This window comes from Citrus sinensis, chromosome 8 (assembly GCF_022201045.2).
Source record: "Citrus sinensis cultivar Valencia sweet orange chromosome 8, DVS_A1.0, whole genome shotgun sequence".
NCBI classification, from domain to species: domain Eukaryota; kingdom Viridiplantae; phylum Streptophyta; class Magnoliopsida; order Sapindales; family Rutaceae; genus Citrus; species Citrus sinensis.
The window spans coordinates 3,728,817-3,752,775 of record NC_068563.1 but is presented as its reverse complement, the minus strand read 5'-3'; the positions used below and the strand labels follow the sequence as shown (position 1 = coordinate 3,752,775).

General features: G+C 34.5%; 1 protein-coding gene across 1 annotated transcript; it reads right to left on the bottom strand.

Annotated features, from left to right (window-relative positions):
* Nucleotides 1-4,241: 4,241 nt before the first annotated feature.
* On the bottom strand, nt 4,242-18,576 carry LOC102615914 (kinesin-like protein KIN-12D). The gene is made up of 38 exons (XM_052432971.1): nt 18,387-18,576; nt 17,701-18,295; nt 17,375-17,530; nt 17,204-17,287; nt 16,605-16,724; nt 16,367-16,480; nt 16,184-16,276; nt 15,926-16,086; nt 15,762-15,836; nt 15,559-15,646; nt 15,415-15,473; nt 15,236-15,299; nt 15,059-15,124; nt 14,772-14,957; nt 14,299-14,403; nt 13,964-14,199; nt 13,816-13,885; nt 13,659-13,724; nt 13,409-13,453; nt 13,246-13,325; nt 13,056-13,137; nt 11,141-12,805; nt 10,569-11,021; nt 7,504-10,233; nt 7,321-7,428; nt 7,122-7,243; nt 6,917-7,004; nt 6,709-6,783; nt 6,342-6,584; nt 6,156-6,254; nt 5,941-6,015; nt 5,796-5,854; nt 5,591-5,702; nt 5,354-5,464; nt 5,023-5,193; nt 4,871-4,940; nt 4,673-4,788; nt 4,242-4,571 (listed from the first exon to the last, which is right to left on the bottom strand). The coding sequence occupies exons 2-38, from the start codon at nt 18,292-18,294 to the stop codon at nt 4,434-4,436; spliced, it is 8,979 nt and encodes a 2,992-aa protein (XP_052288931.1). The 5' UTR covers nt 18,295; nt 18,387-18,576; the 3' UTR covers nt 4,242-4,433.
* Nucleotides 18,577-23,959: the final 5,383 nt, after the last annotated feature.

Sequence of the window (23,959 nt, the reverse complement as noted above, 5' to 3'; positions counted from 1 at the left end):
ACATGGCGTGCGTGTAACACTTGAGACATGGAGCGGAAAGCTCGATTTCTCCATCATTAGTCCACAATATTCGATCATAATTGGTCAACAGACTTGACAATGGTGTGTAAAATCGGCAAGATTGAGCTTGAAAGCTCTGCATTTCTTATAACTTAATATCTAAGATTTATATATTAAAGTCATTCCATGGATAATTTAATTTCGTTTACTGGTGATTTGCATTATATTTTGCACTTTTTCTAGCCCTTTTTTTTTTTTTTTCCTTCGATGCAGTGCTACTTCCAACATAAAGGAAACACTTATAAAATAAACATCAACTTCAAACATAAACGAGACAATTATAACATTCGGATGAATTTTTTCGGAACAAAGATAATTGCATCTGAAACTTTTTATATATGCAAATTCAATTCTCACATTTTTTTTTTATCTGTTATCTTGGACTTCAAATCTCACTCTAACTTGTTATAAAAATCAAATACAAGAAATTTTAGCCGCACCAACAATGATCGAACCATAATAATATCATCAATTATATTTTTCCAAACAACATATTAAGAGTAGTAACATTTGAAAACCTTAATGACCTCTGAAAATTATGCAATTGGATTGACTGGATCCAATGGAATGAAATTAGTTTGCTCACTACACTACACATAACTGTTATATAAGCGAATTAACAATCACAGCAAAAAACGGCTGCATTTTGGGCTTTATCGTTTCATTTTTATTCGATTTGGAAATATTAAATTGCACAAGTGAGAATATTGGAAATATTAAATTGCCTTAAAATATACAATTTCTAATATATTTTATGTCCATACACTTCCTTTGTCAGTCTCCTTCTCTTTGAAAAAAATTCGTACGTACTCGAGTTTTATTGAAAACAAAAATTTTCTGGAGAATAAAACTTATAGTGAAAGAGAAATTGATCGTGCAACGCGAATGTGTAGCACTTTATATCAACTTTTTTTTTAAAACTCGAAAGTAGCCGTACTTCATTTTCATCTTGAATTTGTTAGTGGCGCTTCGATAATTTAAAGATTTCCACAAACAAATAATGCTCAATTGACTTTTGTGTTTCCTCAAATTTTGCTCAATTTGCTCTCCATTAAACTTCACCTTTTCAGTTGTTTTTTTTCATTAAGAACAACTTTCTTGTCTTCAGTGTATATAGGTATTAACATATCAATTACCTTGGGGAAATTATTTTCAAGAATAATTCTTGAGCCTTCAACTTGAATTGGCAAAATTGTTTCAACTATATCATCTTCAAGAGCAATTGGTGTTTCTTCAACTTGAGTTTCTTGCACAGTTTCAACCAGATATAAAACTCAAATCAGGAATATTCACGTACATCTTTATTGGAAAAATCATGCTTGTTTGAAATATCTTTAAAAGAAGCTTTTAGTGTTTCCTACATCATATTTATTAAATGATTGAGAATACGGTAAAGGTTGATATCAAATTAAAGTGTACACATTAATAATCATCAGATAAAAATAATATTCTTGTAGCTAGAAGCTTACACAGTATTATAAGTTTATTTTTTTCACAAAAGGATTGAAGCATTACAAAAAAATTATGACAAAACACTTGCAGTAGTACAACAAATTTACTAACACTTCTAAGCCATTCAAATTCTAAACATTGTTGAAAAGAAGGAATTACTCATCTTCGCGCATGTTTGGAAACTTCAGATCAGGTTTCCCTAGCTCCACTCTTTTCCCACATTTTTCTCTTTAGACGAACAACATTTAATGCCAAAAATGTGAGAAACTAATCCTTTATTTTCTCAAAAACATGAAAATAAGCGTATCTCCAAGTCTTCTTGATGATCAAAGTGCCACAAACTCCCCAAAATCTAGGGGCGGGCATCTGTTTGGTTCAATTCGGTTTCGGATCAATTCGGGTCCCAAAAATTAAAAAAAAAAAAATCATTCGGTCTTTACGAAAATAAAAACTGAACCAAAATCAATAGGTCAGTTTCGGTTCGATTTCGGTTTTCTTAAAAGTTTTATTAAAGGACTATTTTGAAAACTTTGCAAACAAATTAGGCTATAACGGAATTTTTATACGTAAACATTTTCTAAATATTGGACCATTTAACAATTTCATAAAAGAGAGGGATCTAAATGATATTATTTTTCCTCATCTTCAACTTCCTGACTTCCTCACCCAACAGCACAATTTCACAATAGAAGATTCGAAGAAGTACAGTGACATACGCATATCTAGACAAAGCTAATAAACCTAAATACTATTAATAATTCAATACAATAATAATAAATCAGGCAAACATGAAATTAGAAAAGATCAAAGAGCTATTTAAAAAAAAAAAAGACCCATTTCAAAAAGAAAAAGAAAAAGAAAAGAAAACAGAGCAAGTTAGTTGGCTGGGTGGCTGGCGACAGAGCAATGGAAGGAACGACAACGACAAGTCAACACTAAGGATAAGGCAGTACCGGCCACCAGCAAATCGAACTTAGTATTTGGGTTTGTGGCTTCGTGCAGGCAGCTGAAAGTGAGAGAATAAAGTCGAGACCGAGCGTGCAAACATGTGTAATTTGTGTATTATATATGCTATAGTGAAATTACAAAAACACCTTAATAACAATTCGGTTCGGATTTTATAATTTTCATCTGAAAACCGAATCAAACCGAACCATTCGGTTCGGTATTTATAAATTCAGATTTTTAGTTTTAAAAAAATCGAATTTAAAAAAGAAAAAGAACCAAATCGATTTTTATTATTTTTTTTCAGTTCAATTTTGCTCAAAGGCTAGTGGCTGCACATGGTGGATCCCAACATGTGCAGCCAACCAAAAAAAAAAAAAAAGCCACAGGGGTTGTTGAAATCTAACAGCCCCCGTGGATTCCCAAACAGTGATCCAAATCGGGATTAGCTAAACTAATGTGTGGCATTAGCTAAACCCGAAGCCGCACTAGCACCTATATGGCTATATATATAATCCACCGGGGGCTGTTGGCTGTTGATATTTGGGAATCCACGAGTTTCTTTTTTTTTTTTCGGGTTGGCTGCACATGTTGGGACCCATTATGTGCATCCACTAGTTTTTGTCTCGAAAACTGTTCCAACAATTCTATATATATATATATATATATATGAGATAATAATAAAAAATAACTATAATTTTTTAATATAATATAATATTAATTTTTATTTTATTTTTGTATTATAATTATTATTATAAATAATATTATATTATATTTTAATTTTTATTATATAAAAATATAATTAAATAATGTATTATTTAATTTTATTATAATAATTAATATATAAAATTGATTAATATTTGATAAGGTAATATAATTAATAATAAATACTTAATAACATAATATTACATTATTTAGTTATATTATTGTAATTAGTTTATAAAAATTGATTATTGTTTAATAATTTAATATAACCAATAATAAAATGTTTAAATATGAATAGATTTAAATAATATTAATTTGAAATTAATAATATCAAATATTATCACCTATACCATATAATTCTTACTCGGATAATTTTCTAAATAGATAATTTAAATTAATCACAAAAAATTAATGCAATACAGTGCAACACCAAGCATAATATAATTAAAAATTAATACAGTATAGTGTACCACCATATTATAATAGAGTGTTACTGTAATACAACAAAATACAATACGTTTGTATTAAACTAATGTAATACAACGTGTCAAATGCACCATATAAGTATTATTATTTTGACCGCTTATAGTTTTATTTAGAAATTTATTGATTTTTCAAATAACCATTACTTATATTGGAGGTTTAAATTTTCTCAAATTAACCAATTACTTTTGATTTGATCATCGCCATTAACTTAATATGTCTGTTTAATATGTTTCTTGAACCAATTTTTGCCTGCCAAGAGGCCATTGGAAAAGAAAATGCGAACTTCTAGAGGAGGAAGAAGATAAAGAAGGCATAAACGAATTGCTTAGTTGTACATTAACTCCACCGACACATCAGGTTGCCCGCTACTCAGCATTTCGGCATTAAATGACCAAGGGCGTTACATTAAGCTTCTTAGTATCGATAAATTCTAAAATACCTCGGACGTATTATAACAAATTGATGCATGTGTAACATGTGTAGTTAAATTTAATATAACCACCACTTATGCAATGATTTACAAGATAAATACATATATGTCAAATGTATTCTAGAATTTCTCCTTAATATCGGACGGCCGTGTCGCTAAAAACTCATGAAAAATATACATGTCACCATTGACTTACACACAAATTTACACTGGAATATTACAGTTCTGCGGAAGAATTGATTGATATACATACAACTCAAGCAGCCACAACAAGAATTAAACGAACAAAATTACATACAGTTGAGCTAGTGTAAAGCAAATGTACATCGTGTATCATCGTGTATAATGATGTGCCTTATCTATCTAAACCAGAAAGATATGGTGCTTGAGATAACCTTCTTGGAGTTTGACAGTTCTGATCAGTCCTGAGGTTTATTGGAGAGACTTGAGTCATCATCTCGGATAATCGATTTCTTTCATCGTTAAGCCTACTCTGTGGAAACAAATTTACATTGTTTGTTAGTTCACGAAAAGTTTTGGCAATGGCTGATGCAAAATGAAGCAATAGGAAACGGAACTCGTCCTTTTGTTTACCTTTAACTTCAAGTCTTGCAATTCCCTTTCTTGTGAAGCAGCTCTACTCTCGAGCTGCTCAAGCGCCTCTTCAGCCACAGCGGGATTTATATCAGCAACCGGTTTCGTTATTCCAGCTGCCTGAAAGTTTTATAGCAGTGTAAAAATGTCAATGATCCGGTTCCGTATTGCAACAAAATAACTAACTATTATTTACACATGCCTTTAAAACACTGGTACATAAGCCGATCAACTTCTGAGCTAACTGCATTCTTTCTTCCTCAGCTTCCTGGTGCAAATTCACTTGAGTTAACTGCCATTGACTCTAGCTACAACTTGAGCACAAATTTTATGTCTGTAATTTCACTTACCTTCAGCTGGTTATTTAAACGTTCCTCTGCATCAAAATCAATGTAGGGATTTTTCCCTACAGAAGCTCGATATTGAGCAAGCTCTTCCCTCGCACGTGAAAGATTAACCTCAGTTCTCCGTAATCTAGCACCAAGGTCTTGATTCTGAATCTTAAGCATATTGTTTTCTTCCTGTTGCAACACAGAATACTCTCACTCAACATTAATCAACTGTAAAAGGCAAGTACAGAAACATTGGATGATTTAACAGACTAGAGCCTAATTATTGAACTGTACACAAAGATTGATTTGATCAAATTTAGAAAAATTCACGATCTATATGATATCTTGCCTTGATTTTGGCATGATGATGAATTCGCTGATGGAGATTTTGTTGGCCAGACAGCTTCCTTACTTCTCCTTCAAGTTCCATCACGGCCCTTTTGTAATTTACATTCTCTATCTGAACAGATGAACAGGTGTAAGGCCAAAAAAGTAAACGAAAAAGAGTCGTAGAGGCAACAATTTATTTCGTGCAATAACTGATTTTTACAAGAAGCCCAGTGAAAAGAAATTTTCAAGACAAAACCTTCAGCATTTCATTTTCTGTTTTAAGCGTCTGATCTCGCTGGCGAAGCTTTTCCAATGCAATTTGTGCTGCTACCATCTCAGCCTGTTTTCGTTCAATTTCCTCAAGCCATCTGGAAAATAGGACTTGAAAAGGCTTAGACAAGCAGAAAAATCGTTTTCGAGAAAAATGATGAAAACAACAAAATTGTTTGCACAAGTCTTACCCTCGCCTCTCCTCAACGAATTCATTCAGCTGCTGCTTAAGCTTGATCATCTCCTGGTCCTGCATAAAGGATAAAATTCAAGATTTAACCAAAAGAGGAAAAAAAGCAAAAAAAGTAACTTCCTTGTTTTAGGCACCAAAAATACCTTTACTTGAGATTCTACATTACTAAGACGTGCCTTTTCTGCTATCTTCTGAACTTGCTGATTATCCAGTAGTGACTGCATTAACCAAAGGGTAAGACAAAGCATAAAAATGCTCATTTCAGGAATTACATTTTTTTAGTAATTTTATATCTTCATAATCAATTCAAAGTATAACAACCATGAATAATTCAGAGTACAGAACTATATTCCATTACCACGTAATTAGTCATATCCAATTTCACTCCTAGTAAATCACGGATTACATCATGGGTCATGCTCTCAGCAGCAGCTAATCTTGCATTCAAGGAGAATATCTACAAGGAAACATGGAATCATAATTAATTATTATACAAATCAAATGTCCGAGAAATTTCAGAATCATATTGGGCAATGAAGGCTACCTCTTTCTGTCTATTTACGGCCAAATGTTCTAGCTCTTCAATGCGCAGCCTTGCGGCAGTAATCTCTTCGTCCTTCTCCAGCTTTAGTTGCTGGGCTAACCCCAATCCAATGCATTTGAAAGGGGAACCAGAACCCCTAGGCTTTGAGGCATTTCTTTCTATTTTGTTTGATGAAGAACATGTAACATGGCTGGAGTGGCTTTCTGGTCTTACTTGTTCAGCCATGGCTTCCAATGCTTTGAACTGATACAGAAATTTTTTTATGTTAAAGAACTTGAAAAATCAAGAAAAACAGCAGATGCTGTAACTGCCATCTAACTATTTGCAGTTGAAAAATTAAATCAGACAGCGATATCTGCTGGCATACCTTCTGCTTATACTCACTAGCCTGTGCTTCTGCATGCAGATTTAGCTCAGATATATGTGCTTCGCATTGAGAAATCTGTTTGCCAATAAGCATTTCATATTCATAGCACATCAAATCATTGGATTATAGTAATTAAAAACAAGGGGAAACGACAAAATGGTTTTCTTCGATACAAAGACAACAAAAATCTTGGTTTAAAGAACTTCACCTCTGCTGCCTTTTCAGCTATATCCCTCTCAAGAAGTTGTATTTGCTTATGGGCTTGTTGAAGGTTTTTCTCCTTCTCCTCTAAATGGCTATAGATGAATTAAAAAAACAGCAATTTATCAGAAAACAACAGTACCTCTATCCAGTCTAAGCACAAATATCAGCACTATCCAACCAAGAGAATAATGGGAATAATTGCCCAAGACCTTTTCATGTCAGCATCCACATTTTCAACATTCTGCATCTGGTGCTTTACAGTATGAAGTTCCATTTCTAGCTCTTCTCTCTGCAACCGTTGTCGTTCAGCTTCTCCTTTGACAATATCAACCTAACAATGGCATATCCATGAAGCATGACAAATGTGACAATGCATGTACATTTGACCAAACACATTTCAGAACTCACCTTGTTTTCCAGCACATTTATAGTGCATTCTAGCTCTTCAACAGACCTCTCTAAAAGCTTCACCTCTGCTTCCTTCTCCTCCGCATAGGTCTTTCTTGATTCAGCTAACTAATGTAGCAAAGTTGAATTAGAAGGGGGAAAAAATAATCTTCTTAAATTTTGTAAGAGTTAAATATAAGTAACCTGATGAGCTTCTATAGCAGTTGCTTCATTCTCTTCTGCCCGAGCTTGTTCCCTTTCCAGCATTTCATTCAATCTAAGCACCTCCATGTGAAGGTAATCCCTTTCACCAGTGAGATCAATCAGATTTTTTCTCAAGGACTCAATTGTACCATTCATTTGGCCAAGAGCATTACTCATTTCTCGGAGTTCCATTTCCAAGCTCTTCGTTTTATTTATTCTCTTGGCTAATTCTTCCTGAACAGAACTCTTTGCAGCCAATGTATCTTCAATAACAGCTCTCAACTCCAAATTTTCACCAGATAGCAATTTTAGAGTCTCTTGCTGTCTGGAGATATCAGACTGAAGAGTGGAAATCACATTTAGCTTTTCCTGCAATTGAGCTTCAAGCATTTGACTATGAGTAACAGCCTCCACAAGCTCACTTGACTTTAAAGGAAGATCGTCTTCTAAGGCCTCTATAGAAGCCACCATTTCCTCAATTTCATCTTTTTGATCCTTGGTACCAGATGCAGATTCCTGCAACAGGCTCAGATCAAATTTCAATCCTTCTAAAACATCATCCTTCCTTGATATCTCAGACCGAAGATTCTTGTTTTCATACACCAGCTCTTCTACATGGCACTCCAGGCAATCAAAATCATTCATTAACTTACATATTCTCTCTTCATTTTCATTTATCACGTGAAACAGGTTATCAAGAATTGTAAAACCTTCTTCATTTATTTTATTAAATAATTTGCCACCTTTCCTATCCATAGCTTTAACAGAATCAACACACTTCAAAATGTTGAGGCTTGCTGTGGAGAGAGATTTCGTCAAGGAAATGTTCTCTTCCCTCAGAGTATTTACTCTGTTGGAGAAAATTTCCAAATCCTGGCCTTTCGAGCTTACATCATCCATCATGACAGACTGAGAATGCTGGAGTTCATCCAGCTCAGCCATTTTTGTCTTCAGATCAGTTTCCAAATTGTCAATGCAAGACTCCAAGGACAAAACTTTATCTTGCAGTCTCTTATTTTCTATATCAGAGATATGAATGCGGCTAAGAGATGATTCAAATTCAGATTTCTTTTCCTCCAAATCTTGGAGAATCAAGTTATTCACTGTCTCCAACTTCCTTACCTCACTTTTCAGTGACTCGTTGTGTTCCTCCAAACTTCCCATTCTGCTTAACTTTGTATCTTTCATGGCCAGGTCATTTTTAAGATTGCATATCGCAGATTCCAACAAGGAAATGTCCTTCTGCAACTTCTGATTTTGTTGATAGAGAGAAGCAATATTACTGGAAGAAGATTCTAACTCAGCCTCCTTCATCCTTAAATCATTTTGTAATTTGTGGCATTCGGATTCAAGTGCTTGAACCTGGCTTGACAGTGTGACCTTTGTTTCCATAACTTCCCCAAGTTGACTTCTCAGCATATTGTTTGAACAAGCAACCTCCTTTAGTGACTGAATTTCTTCTTCAAGAGCCTTATTTTCTATGTCCAACTGTGTAGTCCTCAGTCTACTTTGCTCCAGCTCTGAAAGCATGCCATCTTTATCCCTTTGAGCTTCTTCAACTTCCTTCTGTAGAAAGGTCAGGTCAACATCATTATCCATCAATAACTGCTCCATCAACCCTGCATCTACCTTTGAGAAAATCATTTGTTTCTTTAAGCTCTCAATGACAGCACAACAAATGATATTAATTCTTTCTGATTCAGCTTTTTGGAGGGCCATTTCTTCTAACTTCAATGCCAAAACAAGTGACTCAAAGCTTTTTGAACTTGAATCTAACATTAGGAAATCAGCCTCAGCTTTTAAAACATCTTCATTATCTTTTCGCTGCTTCTCCTGATCCAATAGTGATGCCACAATGTTTCTGTTACTCAAGTCCATCTCTTTCATCAGAATAGCAAGCTGAGATCCCATCTGGTTAAACCTTTCAAACATCAACTCCTCTTGAAGCTGCAAGTCTGATATTCTTTTCTCGAAAGTGATTAACTTGGCACAAAGCTCCCCAGCTTCTTCTTCCTTCCTCGTGACCTGATCAAAACTTCTCTTGATGTCAGCCAGTAGTTTTCCCTTGATATCTCGACACATTTCTAGCTCTTTTCTTGACTTAAGATTGTGCTCTCTCAAATCAGCTATCACAGAGTTAGATTCACAGAGGCCATGTTCAAGCAAACTATTCTCAGCATTCACTCCTGCCACTGTTTCCAATAAAATTCCCATGTGACAGAGATGTAACACCGCCATACCACAATCCTTCGCAACTATCTCTGACCAGATATCCTCCAGCCATGATCTCATTAACTTAGTCGAGTCTGAAATTAGAGATTTCATTCCTTGAAAATCATGAGCTATGGGCATAAGCTTCTCATCAAATGTAGTCTGCAAATCTGCAATCATACCCTCTAACTCCACAACCGACTCCCTTGTTTCCACCAAGTCTGTTCCAAACTGATTTTCCAAGTTTTTGAATTGATGATCCTTCATATCATTGATAGTTTGCAATCTTTGAACCTCATTTAAAAGCATATCTCTCTCCTTGTTCAATGTCACTTCCATTTGCTTCAGCTTTATTATGTCCAGCTTCATTGTCTCTTTGGCTATCATCAGCCCATTGATCAAGATATCTGCCTCTTTCATTGTATCTTGTGCCTCTTCAAATTTAGCAAAAACACATGAAGCCTCAGCAGCTTTCTGAGCTGCAACCATCTTTGCATCTCCAACTTCAAGTTCAAGAGTCTGTAAAAATTGTTAACAACAAATTGATGCAGTTACTAGATGATCAGATAAAATATATAAATGATGCAAATTTTATGCCTTACTGTTTCAGTGGAATGAGCCAAGAAGGTATCAACAGGCAGTGGATCCTAATGGCTATTGCTATAGATTGTATTAGCCCAATCAAGTTGATATTTATTCCTTAAAAGAGAGATTATCAAGAATGGAGATAAGTGCTGGTTGAAAAAGTGTCATGTACATTTTTAAAATACCGATCCAGAAAGAAAATCTAAATTGAGGATAAATTGTAGAGGATGATTCTTGGAATACAACATCAGAAAAGTAGATCTAGTTACCTCCTTTGTTTCATACCAATAAGTTCCAGCTTCTTGCACAATGTGTTCAACTGCCTCGACCTTGTGAGTGATAGCTTCTATCTTGAGTTCCGATTGCTTCTGAAACTCATTGATAGCTGCTTGGAGGGTAAGCACCTCAGTTGTGAGATTTTTCATGTTTTTCTCATACTGTTTCTCAGACATCAACATCTTTTCTTTCTCATACTGTAGTTTGGCCATTTCAGCCTGAACCTCTTTTAAACTTTCAATGGCAGAATCTATTTCCCTCTTCAGAAGAGCAATGGTAACATCTTTTTGATGCATATCATCAAAACTTTTCCCAGATTCCATCTGTTTCTGTTTGCAAGAATAGTCACACAAACTCTTTCTTGCTCTAGAAGAACAATCAGAAAATTCAGTTTTCTTGTCATCAACAAAATGGACATCTACACTTTTGTTTGTCTCAGCATCTAACTGCAATAACGGCCAAATACAGCAATTACTAAATAAACATCTTTTGAAAAATTTAAATAGGACATAAATAAATTATTGAGAATGACTAAGCTTCGTTTAGAAAGGAAAACTTAGCTTACCCGTCCTTCATCAGTGCCGTCACAAGAAGTATCCCTTTCTGTATTATGGCTTTCTGGTCTATAATTGTGCTCCACGTTCAAGCCTATGCATGACCTGAGTGCGCTTACACCAGCTTTTAGCTCATTTAATTTCTCCCTCGTCTGCAAAAGGTCACTTTCTTCAATATCTTCAAGCTTTTTTTCCATATAACAATTTCGTTGCTCATAGAGCTTCTGTCCAAGTTCAGTACAATTTTCCTTCAATTCTGCTAGTTCTTTTTGCAAACACTGGATCTGTTTCTCTGACTCTTCAATGACTGCTGCCTGATCATCTAGAATGGCATCCTTCTTCAAGTTTGCCTCTGCCACCAGCTTAAACTGGAGGTCCTTTTCCTTTAATGCATTGAGATGATTAGCAGTGGTTTCTGAAAATCTACCAATTATTACAAAAGCTGCAGTCGCGCAAACTGACATTTTATGGATATGTTTTTCTGCAAGCTTCATCCGGTCCTCCAGTTCTACTGTGGTAGATGTTCTCTCACTCAGCTCTGATTTCAACAGGAGTATTTCTTCTTCCTTTTCAATGCATTCTTGCTGGTGTGCTTCATTAATCACTAGTGCTGCCCCTCGCAAGGATTTCAACATATACTCCACTTCACTTCTTTTGCTGTTTGCATCTTCTAGGCATCTCCCGAGTTCTTCAATCAATATTTCCTTTTCAGAGATGATTCTAATCAACCGTCCAACTTGTTCAGACACCCAGATCCTTTTCTGTGGAAATGAACTGGAAATGAGGTCAAGCTGATCAGAGGCATCAATCAGTGTCTCGTGCCCCTGGGTTAAAACTTCCTCAACTTCACTACCCAATAGTTCCCATTCTTCCTTTAATGTCCTTAGTTCTTCATCTTTCTCCTCAAGCTTATGAAGTAACCACTGATTACTTTCAGTCATCTGATTTAGTTTTTCTTGCAGCTCTTTCAAGTCAGTTTCCAAAAGTTTCGTACTATTTTTAGTCTCCATCTCTTTCAAGTAACAATCTTGGACTGCCTGCTGAAGAGTTGTAAGCTCTTCCTGCATACAGACAATGACCTCAGCAGTTTCAGCTTCAGCTTGACGACGAACTTCATCCATTTCTGCTTCATTAGACACATGAAAGTCACGATCACTTTGGTACCAGATATTCATTCGTTTGGCCTTATCAAGAGAATCATGCATTCTCCTAAATTGTGCCTCTAATTTCAAGCCCTCACTCCTGCAATGATTAGAGGATGGAAGATTTCTCAACTCTTTGTTAGAAAGTTTCTCCTTTAAAGCGTTAATTTCAAGCTCCTGTTCTCTCAGTTGTTTCACATAATGATTGTTATTTTGCTGCAGGTCTTCCATCTCATTGATTGAAAGAATCTGTTGCGACTCAAGAGCTTCAATGACAGACTTTGCTTCATTCAGCTCATTGCAAGTGTCTTCATATTGTTTGCTCATCAATAAAAGTTGGTCTTTTGCCAGCTGAAGGTCTCCGTTGAAGCATTTTTGCCTTTTCTCTAACTCAGTGTGAGATGCTCTCTCTTCTTTGAGAATAATCTTTAGTATATCTAATTCCAGCTGCAAATCCATAATTTCTTCAGCATGTTTCATCATCTGCGTAGAATCCATTTCGTCCATCTCAAAAGTTGGAGCTCCCAAAGAACCCTGAAAAAGTTAATGATTGCTTAATATAAAATTGAACCATAATACATATGTGGCTTAAGTTAAAATAAGGAAATAGAATAAAAGAAAAGTACATAAGCAAGCACACCACAGAAGGAATGCAACTAAATTTGCAGGGTGAGACTGGTTAATTAAGGGCTGCATCAGGCTAATCTGTTTCTCATCTTTTCTTCTTCATGTTCATCATAAAATATGTACTCAGTTCAGTAGAAAAAGTACTCTAGATATACACCTTTATGTTTCCAGATGCTTTATCTTGACCATAGGATGCAGAATTGAAATCCTTCAACATAGACTGTAGATCATGTATTTCTCTGCAGAAGAAAAAAAGAAACCAAATGCAATGAAACTGCAAGCTAAGGGGCCTGATTTCTGAATATGATACCCAAAAAAAAATTGAACAGATGACCAGATCTTCATACCTATTAAGTTTTGCATTATCTTCTAAGCAAGAGTTTAGTTTTTGCTTACAGTCATTTAACTCACCAAGAGTGTTTTTCAACTGAAACAAAAAGAAGGAAGGGGAATGTCAGATAAATTAATGAAAAATTCAAGATATGTTTCTTAGTAAGAGTAAGAAGCAACCTCTAACTGGAGAGAATCATTTTCTTTGCTAATGCTCACAGCTTCCTGCATCAGCGAAAATGTTTTTGCAAAGATCAGGAAGAAAGAGATATTGAGTTCAGCAGTAGCCAAGGAAACTGCAGAACTGCTAACAAATGAAAGACTACGATAATTTTCCTTTCCATTAAATTCTCTCTAATTTTCCAAAAGTAGAATATTGGTTATTCAGAAAAACTAAAAATATAAAAGAAAGTAAGAAATTTTAATTGACCTGTGGTTTAATTTCCAAAGTTTCATCATTATGCAGCTGAGAGTTACCATCTAGAAACTGAAGCAGCTGCAAAGAAAGGGTTTTTAGTTAATACATGCTCCAAAGAACAAATCAAATAAAAGAATGACACCTTTTTTCTATCAGATTCGACAAACACCTGATCACGCAGTTTGGATACCTCTGCCAACAGTATCTCCCTCTCCCCTTCTTCATAGAATTCCTGAAATCTATTTACTCCACAATAATGAAATAAGTTAAATATGGAAAAGGTATCTTGGAACTCTCTGCTAATTCAAGAAAACTACCTCCTGAGTTGCTCTAAGAGCCTTATATTTTCTAACGCAAAGCGGGTTACTTCAGGATTCCTATCAATTTTTGATTGAAGCAGCTGAATCTGTTCGGAGAGTGCTCTGTTCTCTTCCAATAGAAAAGAGTCTGCAGGCAACGAGCCACCCAGGAGTAACTCCATTCTTTGAATCTTGTCTTCCCGAAACCTGAGCATCATTTTAGTGCCCCTGGTGTCTTCCTCCCTTTGACGAACCTAAGTAAGAAATTACATGGCAATTCAAAGGTAAACTAACTCTTCTTCTTCTTCCTTTTTTTTTTCTAATAGTTTGGGAGATAAAGAGTTGAAAAATACCAAACGGTTGAGTTGTTCTATTTCAGCTTCAAGCTTCTTGATAGAAGTTTCAGCCATCTGCTCTCTTCTTAAGGAACCAGCAAGTGTTGTCTCCAAAGATTTCAACTGATTCATCATCATTTTCAGCAGTATTCATAATCAGTAATGCGAATAGGGAGGAAATTAAGTACATAGTTTTATTGACATTGATATAAAATGCTCACAACAGGAAACATCAACAAACAAGTCTCTATCAAGTAAATGACTGTTGAATTTCAATTTGGAAACTACACACGAAGGCATGCATATTGAATTTTTACTTGACAGGCCACTAAAATAAAGTAGCGAACATTAATTTATATTCACATAAACACAGAAAATTATAGACATGCACCCTTAAGTGTTCTCTTAACCATCAGTTGTAATCCTTCTTATTTCAAACATATGCATTCACCATACAGATTGGCTAACTTATGCATCATAAACTAGCATACCTGTTTTGTAGACATTCTGACGACGCCTTTGGATTCATATCCAATCGAATTATCAACCTCCTGTTGATCCAATTCATATATGTTCTCCACACAAGCATTTTCTTGTGCTTGCATATTATCTACGGTTATTGAACCAAATGACAAGGACCTAGAGATGTTCTGGCGTTTAAGAAAAAAAAGCTCCTCCTGTTCAAAAAAATTTAAACCACTTACATCGCAAATTATTGGGTACACAAGAAATAATTTGAAAAAATATGAGATCCGGAAAAAAAAAAAAAAAAAAACACCTTTAGAAGCCTTATTTCGTGCTGTAGTGCAATAACATCCCCAGTTGCATCTTCATTCACCACAGCCTATAAAATGAAGAGAGATTAAATAAATTAATATAAATGAAGAGAAGTCAAAAAATAATCAATGCCTTCGAGAAATTTAATTATATGGCATTAATCACAAAAGTAATTTACATTGTTCTGAATAAGTTTTGCTCGCTGACCAAATTTTAAAGTGTTCAATGTTTCAGCTGCACAGCTGCAATATGTAAAAATACAAACAAATAAAAAGGTTAATAGCAATTTGATTTTTTTTTTTTTAGGAGTTAAAATGAGGAGATGTAGTTTTCAAACATGTGATAAAATGAACCAACCAGATAGAAGGGCTGACATTGGCAATGATCATTGTTTTTGAGTTCCCACCAAGAGAATCCTGCATTGTATTTGGTGGCGGACATTGCATCAGGACCAAGAAATGTAGAACTAATTGAGGTACAGGATGCGGAATTAGTATGAACCTGAAGAAGAAAGGTCAGCCTTGAATCTCTGTAAGGGACATGCTTTGTTTTCCCATGTGCCAGCTCCACTAGAATCATAATTACATGACTGCAAATAATATTTTTTACCCGTAATATTGACAACTGGGTAATGAAGAGATAAAACACAACCGAAACATCAAATGCAAAGAGATTTTAAAGAAATATACTAATAGTAAAATTACCCTAGTGTTGACAGTGATTTGTTAATGTTAGCCGCTTCCTTTAAACGTTCGCCTTCAGCACCAGAAGTTTTCTGCCTATAACAGTAGTTGATTGGGGTTATCAGCATCATGCAATTACAACTTCATGTATACATAGTTCAACAATTTCATGTACGACATATTACCTTTCGGAACCAGCAAGATCAACAAGGTTTAGTCTTGCAAACCTTAGGTTAGTTGTGGAGTCTTTTTCCCACTTACTCTCAATTACACAGGTAAAGACACTATGCGAACGACTGCTCTCCCGATTCATATTTGTTGCCGCAACTTTCCTATTTAAAGAACCCTATGTAGGACAAACAACAGTTTAATGTAAGGCCAGACATGGTTCCCTCATTTCCAGCTGTTCAAACTAGACAAGACAACTATCAAAGATTTATAACCTGAGTCAAAAGCTTCAAGATATCACCCACTGTTCGAACTTCGATTTCAGAGAGATTTTCCACATACACTCCTTTCTTAACATCCTCCCGCAGCTACAATAAAGAAAATAACACAGTGAAAATAAATCCAATAGTGAAAAGGACATGTCCACTAAAATATATATACCTGTATGTATATCTAACCTGAAGATTGGTAGATGACGGATCAAGGAGGTCCGTAATTTGTTCATTGTATATCTCTAAGAAAGAGCACTTGCAGTTATATTTCAATTTCTCATCTCTTCGGCTTTCCTCTTCCTGCAATGAAAAATAAGTTAGAGAAACAAATATTGATCGTAGTTTTTGAATTGATTGTAGTTTTTGAATCTATGTGAAAAAAGGAAAAGGCATAGTTAGATCAAGCAAAGAATGGTGAAGTTACAGCTTGGATCCTGGCAAACAAGAACTCAAATATTCGTGGAGTCATTCCGCGATGAGGGCTTGGCCTAACTTCTAAATCTTCAATATCCCCAAGCATTGTATACGTCTTACCACTTCCTGTCTGCGTCAAAGAACTCATTCAATTTAGATTAGGCTGACATGTTGATTTAGTTCAGAATAAAGAAACAATTTAATTGATTTTGTTTTAGTTATTATATATCAGTGCACGCCTTTGCATAACCTCATATGGATGAGTATGCAATAGAAATTGTTTCACTATAAATGTGCAAAAATAGAATTGAATTGAGGAAAGGGCTTAAGGAACTTCTAGTTCAACATTCAAATACCATGATGCTTTATATGGCAAAGCCTCATGACATGGAATACTGCAGACAGGCTTATATTCATCTTAAAATTTATCAAATCATCAAATTAAATATCTAAGTCAGGGAATTTAGAGACAAGCCTCCTTTTATGTACCAAGATAAAATCATTGCAGAATTAAAGGAGTTCCTCACTTATTCCAATACTGTGCTATCCCAAAAAAAAGGTAAAAGAACAAACTAGCCAATAAGATTATCCTGGAATTTATGGAAATACCTGACCATAGGCAAACATACAGCTATTATAGCCAGACAAACAATTCTCCACCATCGGAAGACCGGCCATTCTAAAAAGCATTTCCTGAAAATGCAATTTTCAAACAATATTTATACAACTGAGATCAAGACAATTCAAATGAATTATCTGTTTCCACGTCTCTGAACAGACCTGGTCCACCGTTTCACAAGCTACATGATCGAAAGTAAATCGAGTTTCCGGTTGCCCAATCCAAGTGATGCTCTGAGCACTTTCTTGCTTCAAGCACCTATTGTAACCGTGCATGCTCTTCTCGATGCTATTGAGAGGACGCACACGTATAAGAACCTGTAAAATTCAAAACACCATCGGCATAACAATGTAACTCTCAACCCCAGTAATGTCACACATCGAATTTGTAATTTTCTTCCACTATCAGAAAAACGTTGAGAAAGCTCTAAAAGTCACAACATCAGTCACTTCCGAGATGACGAAAATAATTAAACAAACGATTATACCTGTACATTGTGATCCATCCAGAAAGATGGATCTTCCTTGAGGTCAAAATGAGGAACTTCAACAGTATTAACAACCGTGGTCGGCCCACTAGAGCTGGGAATCCCCTTATACAAGGCAGCAAAATTTCCTCCACGCGAACACCCATTTCCATTCAAATCAAACTTACTCTTAAACCCAACACTCGGAGGCTTACTGACACTCTTCGTAGGCGTACTTTGCGTCGAATTACTCTCGCTATAACCCGAACTCGCCTTCCCCGCCGCCGCCTTATTACCTACTCTAGGCGTCAAATTCCTCAAATCATCACGCAATTCACCGCAAGATTCGCCCTTGTTAGCCCAACCAAACCGATTCTTCCCAACTCCGTACCTATCAGGCGTCCGTAGAGGCAATGCGTGATCGGAATTCTTCGGCTTGATTGGCTTCGTTGGGGTTTTATCAAGTTTAGGATTTAGCGAGTTCAATGGAGGCCTCGATAAATCCGTGCTGGCATTCGATTGAGACCCTAATGAATCTCTAGGATTTACTGGAACATTCTCAATTTCTTCATTCTTCGAAGAATTTCTCTTCAAGAATTTAAAATCCCTCAACATTCTGTTATTAAAAAGAGCAAAAAATAAACAGAATTTTTATTAAAAAAAAAAAAAATTATTTTTAGAAATCAAAGAAGAGTTGAATTGCTTACCTGAAAGAGGAACTAAGAAACAAAGCCGCAAATCGATTTCCTGCAATTCTTTTTGACAAATTTTGAGCTGATATTTAGCTACAATGAAATTATAAAAAGTTAGTGCGTTATCAAATTATTAAATTTTAAATCGAGAAAATAATCACACATTTTTACTCTCTATCTTTCTCTCTCTCTCTCTCTCTCTCTCTCTCGCTGTGACTGTGAGTGTGAGTGTTTTTAAGGATTTTGAAATTTTAGCTGAGATGGTGAAGGGAACGGACGGCTGAGATTTGCTGAAGATTTCAAATTAAGGACGGTGAAAGTGAGACCGCGGTATTGGGATTTGAATTTAGAAGGGCTTTTTAGTAAAAAGGCGAAATCATAAGGGCGTTTTGTGATTATAGCAAATTTTCAAATTTCAACGGCTATATGCGCTTTGAGCCGTGGGCCTTATCGACACATGGGCATTAAATTTTGGTCCTTTTGCTTTTCTTTTCTCTTTTTTTTTCCCCCTTTAAAAACATGCATAAAAAGGGGGTCAATAATGACTGACAAATACATTATCGTATAAGGCCATATATATATATACATGTTCTAATTGAAGATTTCATCTGCCTCAGGTTTATAGCACATGCACGGATGGCAGATATGTCCACATCTACAACAAAATTTATTATTTATTATACCATTTATGGTATTCAGTTATTCATTCTATCATTTACAAATATATATAACTTTTCTTTACTTCTCAAAAAATGTATATATTTTGTTTTTCGATGATAGGAATGAGTAGGTTCATTGAGATTTGAGTCTTATTTGAATATGAGGTGAAAAATTATATTATTGAAGTTTTCATTATTATCTTGAATGCTGTGAATTTTGTTAGGAAATTGAACTTCCTCCCAAGATCATTCTAAATAATTTGTCAAGCAACAAATCAATAGAAAAAATTAAATTGAGAATAATATCAATCCCATAACACAGAATTTACGTGAAAAACTTTAAATCTAGAGAAAAATCACGATCGTTGTTAAAAGATAACCAGAGAAAAAATATTCACTATGTGAAAAATTATTACAACCACACTTTCATGAATAATTCTCTTATCCAAGCCTCAGATACACCCAATTTCTCACTAAACTCTAGAAAACTTCACAAATCCCTTAGCCCTCTTTCTCTCACAAGAAAATGGATTTTAGGGATGCTTAAAACTTATGGAGAACTTCCCGTTTTATAGCCAAAAATGGCTATAAAATAATAAATTATTTTTTCTTAAATTTCTTCATTCAAAGATTTGAATGTTTGAATGTTGATTTTCAATCCCCAACTTTGGCAAGTGCTGCCATTGTTGACATTTCTCCCACTTGGAGATTTGATTGAGAATCAATCAATCTCCACACCATCCTTATTGTCTTCATCTTAGTCATAATTCTCAACATAGAGAATTATCATACTCCACCATAAAGAGTATACCACTTGAAATTAATTACTAATTCTAAGAATTTTACATCGACACATGTTGAAATATCATAATGAAATTTATGGTGCAATTTTATGTTGGCTTTTCTGGAAGTTCGTCAGTCATCGACATAAATTCTACCACACACCATCCATCAATGTCAACCATGCCTCGTGTGCAAATCTTATGGACCCGCTAGCAGTAACACATCCCCTTTCATGTCTTTAGCGGTATACCATGAGGATGTCGTCATCATCTCCGTTTTACAAGGGACCATCGTCTCCCACAATGATGATAGACTTACCACTAACAATACTATTAGTATCTAATCTGGAGCCACTTGTCGATCCTACTCCATTTCTACTATGACAATTTCTTTTTAAGTGCCCCGATTGTCCACATCCCTAGCAGACTCCCTTTTCTTTAGAATTATTTTTCTTCCAATTCCCCATAACTGCCAAAGCCGAGACATCTGTAGTTTCAGTACTTTCACCACTCAATCTTCTTTCTTCTGAGAGTAAAGTACTGGTAACTTCTTCAAGATCTATTGTCTCCTTTCCGTACATCAAAGTAGGTAACATGTGTTTGTAGGAAGTTGGAAGTGACCATAGCAACCTAAGCGGCTAAGCGCGTTGTCCTCATCTTCAATTTTAACTCCAATGGTTTCTAGTTCTGACACAATACCATTGAGAACACTGAGGTGATCGGAAATTTTTATACCTTCAGCTATTCGTAGTGTGTGAAATCGCTCCTTCAGGTACAATCGATTTGAGATGCTCTTTGTCTGATACAACTTTTCTAGCTTCTCCCAAAGCTTTTTCGTTGTACGAATATTTCTTACATTTGCAAAAACATTCTTTGCTAGACATAGTCGTATGGCACTTGCAGCTCTATTATCAAACTCTTCCCAATATTCATCGCTTATAATAGCTTTTCTATAGCCACTATTGGAGAGGATGGCTTCCCCTTCAATGCCTTGTGCAACCCAAATTAAATCAACACATTCTTGACTTGAATTTGCCACAAGCCAAAGTTAGTTTTCCCATTAAATTTTTTTATTTCAAATTTCACCGAACTTGAAAATTTTAATCTTGACATATTTGCTTTGCAGATCAGCCTTTACTCTTCACCACAAACTATTTGGATTGACTCCCACAGCTTCACGTGAACAGTACCATATACGTGAACAATATTGTGTACGTGAATAGTACCGTTTACTTGAACAGTGGCCTAACATCAAAACTTCAATCAATGGCTCTGATATTACTGTTAAGAAATTAAGTTTCCTTCCAAGATCACTCTAAGCAATTTGTCAAGCAACAAATCAATAGAAAAATTAAATTGAGAATAATATCAATCTCACAATACAGGATTTACGTGAAAAACTCTAAATCCAGAGAAAAACTACAGTTGTTGTCAAAAGACAACCAGAGAAACAACATTCACTTTGTGGAAAATTATTATAACCACACTCTTAGAAATAATTTTCTCTTACCCAAGCCCCAGATACACTCAATTTCTCACTAAACTTTAGAAAACTTCACAAATCCCTCAGCCCTCTTTCTCTCACAAGAAAATGGATTTTGGGGATGCTTGAAACTTGTGGAGAACTTCCCGTTTTATAGCAAAAAATGGCTATAAAATAATATTTTGTTTTCTTAAATTTCTTCGTTCAAAGATTTGAATGTCAACATCCAAATCTTGACATTCAAATCTTTGAATGTTGATTTTCAATCCCCAACTTTGGCAAGTGCTGCCATTGTTGACAAATTTTTCTACATTTAGGAGTTTTGCACATCATCTTGAATGATGTCACCACATTATAATTAGAATTTAGCACCGTCTTTACATAAATTCACTTTATATAATTATTTAATCATTCAATATGATCTTTATTTCACAAAACAAACCAACAAATTTTTTTCCCTTTTCGAGACTAGAAATTAGCCCACCATATAGGGAAAAAAGAAGGGATAAGGTCCAAAAATAGAAGTGATTTGAGAGGCAAGCAAAAAATTCACAGCTCACTTCAACTATGTTTGTTCAGAAAGCCATAGGCTTTTTATATTATCAGGCAATCCACTTTCATCATCACTGCTAAATAATTGTCGTCTGATGGATGGGATAGAAGAAGAAAGGTACAGAATTAGAAAAGGAAGAGGATTCGATATTTTAAATGGAAAGAAATGAAAAAAAATTTTTTTGGACATACATAATTTTCACGTTAAACTTTTCAGTATTTAATATTAAAACAAAGAATCTATTTTGTTGGTAGATTTTTATGAAAAGGCAATAAAAAAATAAAATGTATTTTTCCTTTTTTATTATTCAATTTTAAATTGAATGGAATTTTATTTCAGTTATATTTAGCAAAAATCTATAAGTTAAATCGTCAATTTGTTTTCCATGGTCAAGTGGACTTCAAAAGTTAAATATTCACATGTCTTTATCTCTTGTAATACTTCTAAAATTTTTTATGTAATAAATAGAATTGTCACAAACTATTACTAGTTGAAGAAATTATAATCAGTATAAGGTATAAAAATAAAATTATAAATTAGGATAATGCTTAAGACTCAAGCTTAAGTTAAGATAATGTCTAACCACAAAATACAATAACAAACAAGATTATGATATAAAATTAAAAAAAGAATAAAAGGCTCTACATTTTAAAGTCTCGTGAAGAACTATAGGAATTTTGCAGAACTATCCTATCTACCGAAATTATAGGAGGTGAAAGCCACCTTCCAGTTAGAAAAAGGATTCACTATAGTGTTTGCATCAACACACACCATCACCAATACAACACTACCACCAACAACATAAAACAGTCACCAATGACGCAACATAAACATGAAAAAATATCAAAACAAAAGAACCTACAAAAATAAAAATAGGAAAAAAAAACTACGTAGAGCTATTAAAATAAGGCAATTCCCCAAATAGCCTACTCGCTGAACCCGCTCTAACACCATCAAAATATCAATGCACTACTTTTAGAGCCAACCTTTGACTCCAAAATAGATATGCCCTCCCAATCCAGACATTGTAGCAATATCATTTGAGGATAATGGAAAAAAAAATCCTTAAGCGTCAACACCACAACAACTACAATAGTAACAAACAACCAAACTATTAGAGATGAGTTGGTATTTCAAAATATCAATATCCTACATTGTTTAAATAAGAGAGGGAATGTCCCTCTTCAACCGATTTTCTTTTTGTTGTTATAGAGTCATTTTCTCATACAAGTGCCCTCATTTTTTTTCATGCAAACGTGTTATTAAGCCATATGGTTTAATAGAGTCACTGTAAACTTACTATTAAACACAAACTCTATTAAATCATATGGCTTAATAGTAAATTGAACACTAACCCTATTAAACCATATTGCTTTATAGTGAATTGAACACCAACTTTATTAAACTATATATATGGTTTAATAGCATGTCTACAAACACAAACACACACACACACACACACACACACACACATATGTATAAGTATATAACTTACTTCAAATAACTTAAGGGATCTCTTTGCAGATATCCGTATTTTTTAAAATATAAATTTGAAATTTCACATTGTTGTCAAATATTATCACAACGTTGTAAAATAATTTTTCAACAATTTACAATGTTGTAAAAAAATTTTAGAACAGTGTGAAATCCTAAATCTATATTTTAAAAAATACAGATGTCCATGCATATCTATATATATATATATATATAACTGGGACTAGAAGAGGTAATGTAGCATCACTATTTTTCATCTTCTTGTATTTTCTATTATCTAATAAATTAGTTGTGATTAAAAAAATAATTACATTACAAAATATTAAAAATAGAAAATAAATAGAAAATAATTATTAGATTACAAAAGATTACATGTCTCTTCCTCTTTCTATTTAAATTCAATAATATGTAACCATTAATAATAATTAATTATAAGTTTTGAAACATTCATTTATTTTATTATGCCAACAATTAAACTTTAGTGGCTTAAATATATCAATTAATTAATATATGAATGAATGTTCCTTCATCTTCCCTCAACAATGCTATTAGGGCCTAATTTTAATGTCATAATCTCATATTTAATTATGCAACATTTTGTTTAGTACCTTTTGGCT

Excerpts from the sequence above, each read along its gene's own strand:
- LOC102615914 (XM_052432971.1), bottom strand. The coding sequence starts at position 18,294 with ATGTTGAGGGATTTTAAATTCTTGAAGAGAAATTCTTCGAAGAATGAA. Across the intron at positions 7,429-7,503 it reads CTGCTATAGAAGCTCATCAG|TTAGCTGAATCAAGAAAGAC; the intron begins GTTACTTATATT and ends TTGCTACATTAG. Across the intron at positions 5,194-5,353 it reads ATCATCATGCCAAAATCAAG|GAAGAAAACAATATGCTTAA; the intron begins GCAAGATATCAT and ends GTGTTGCAACAG.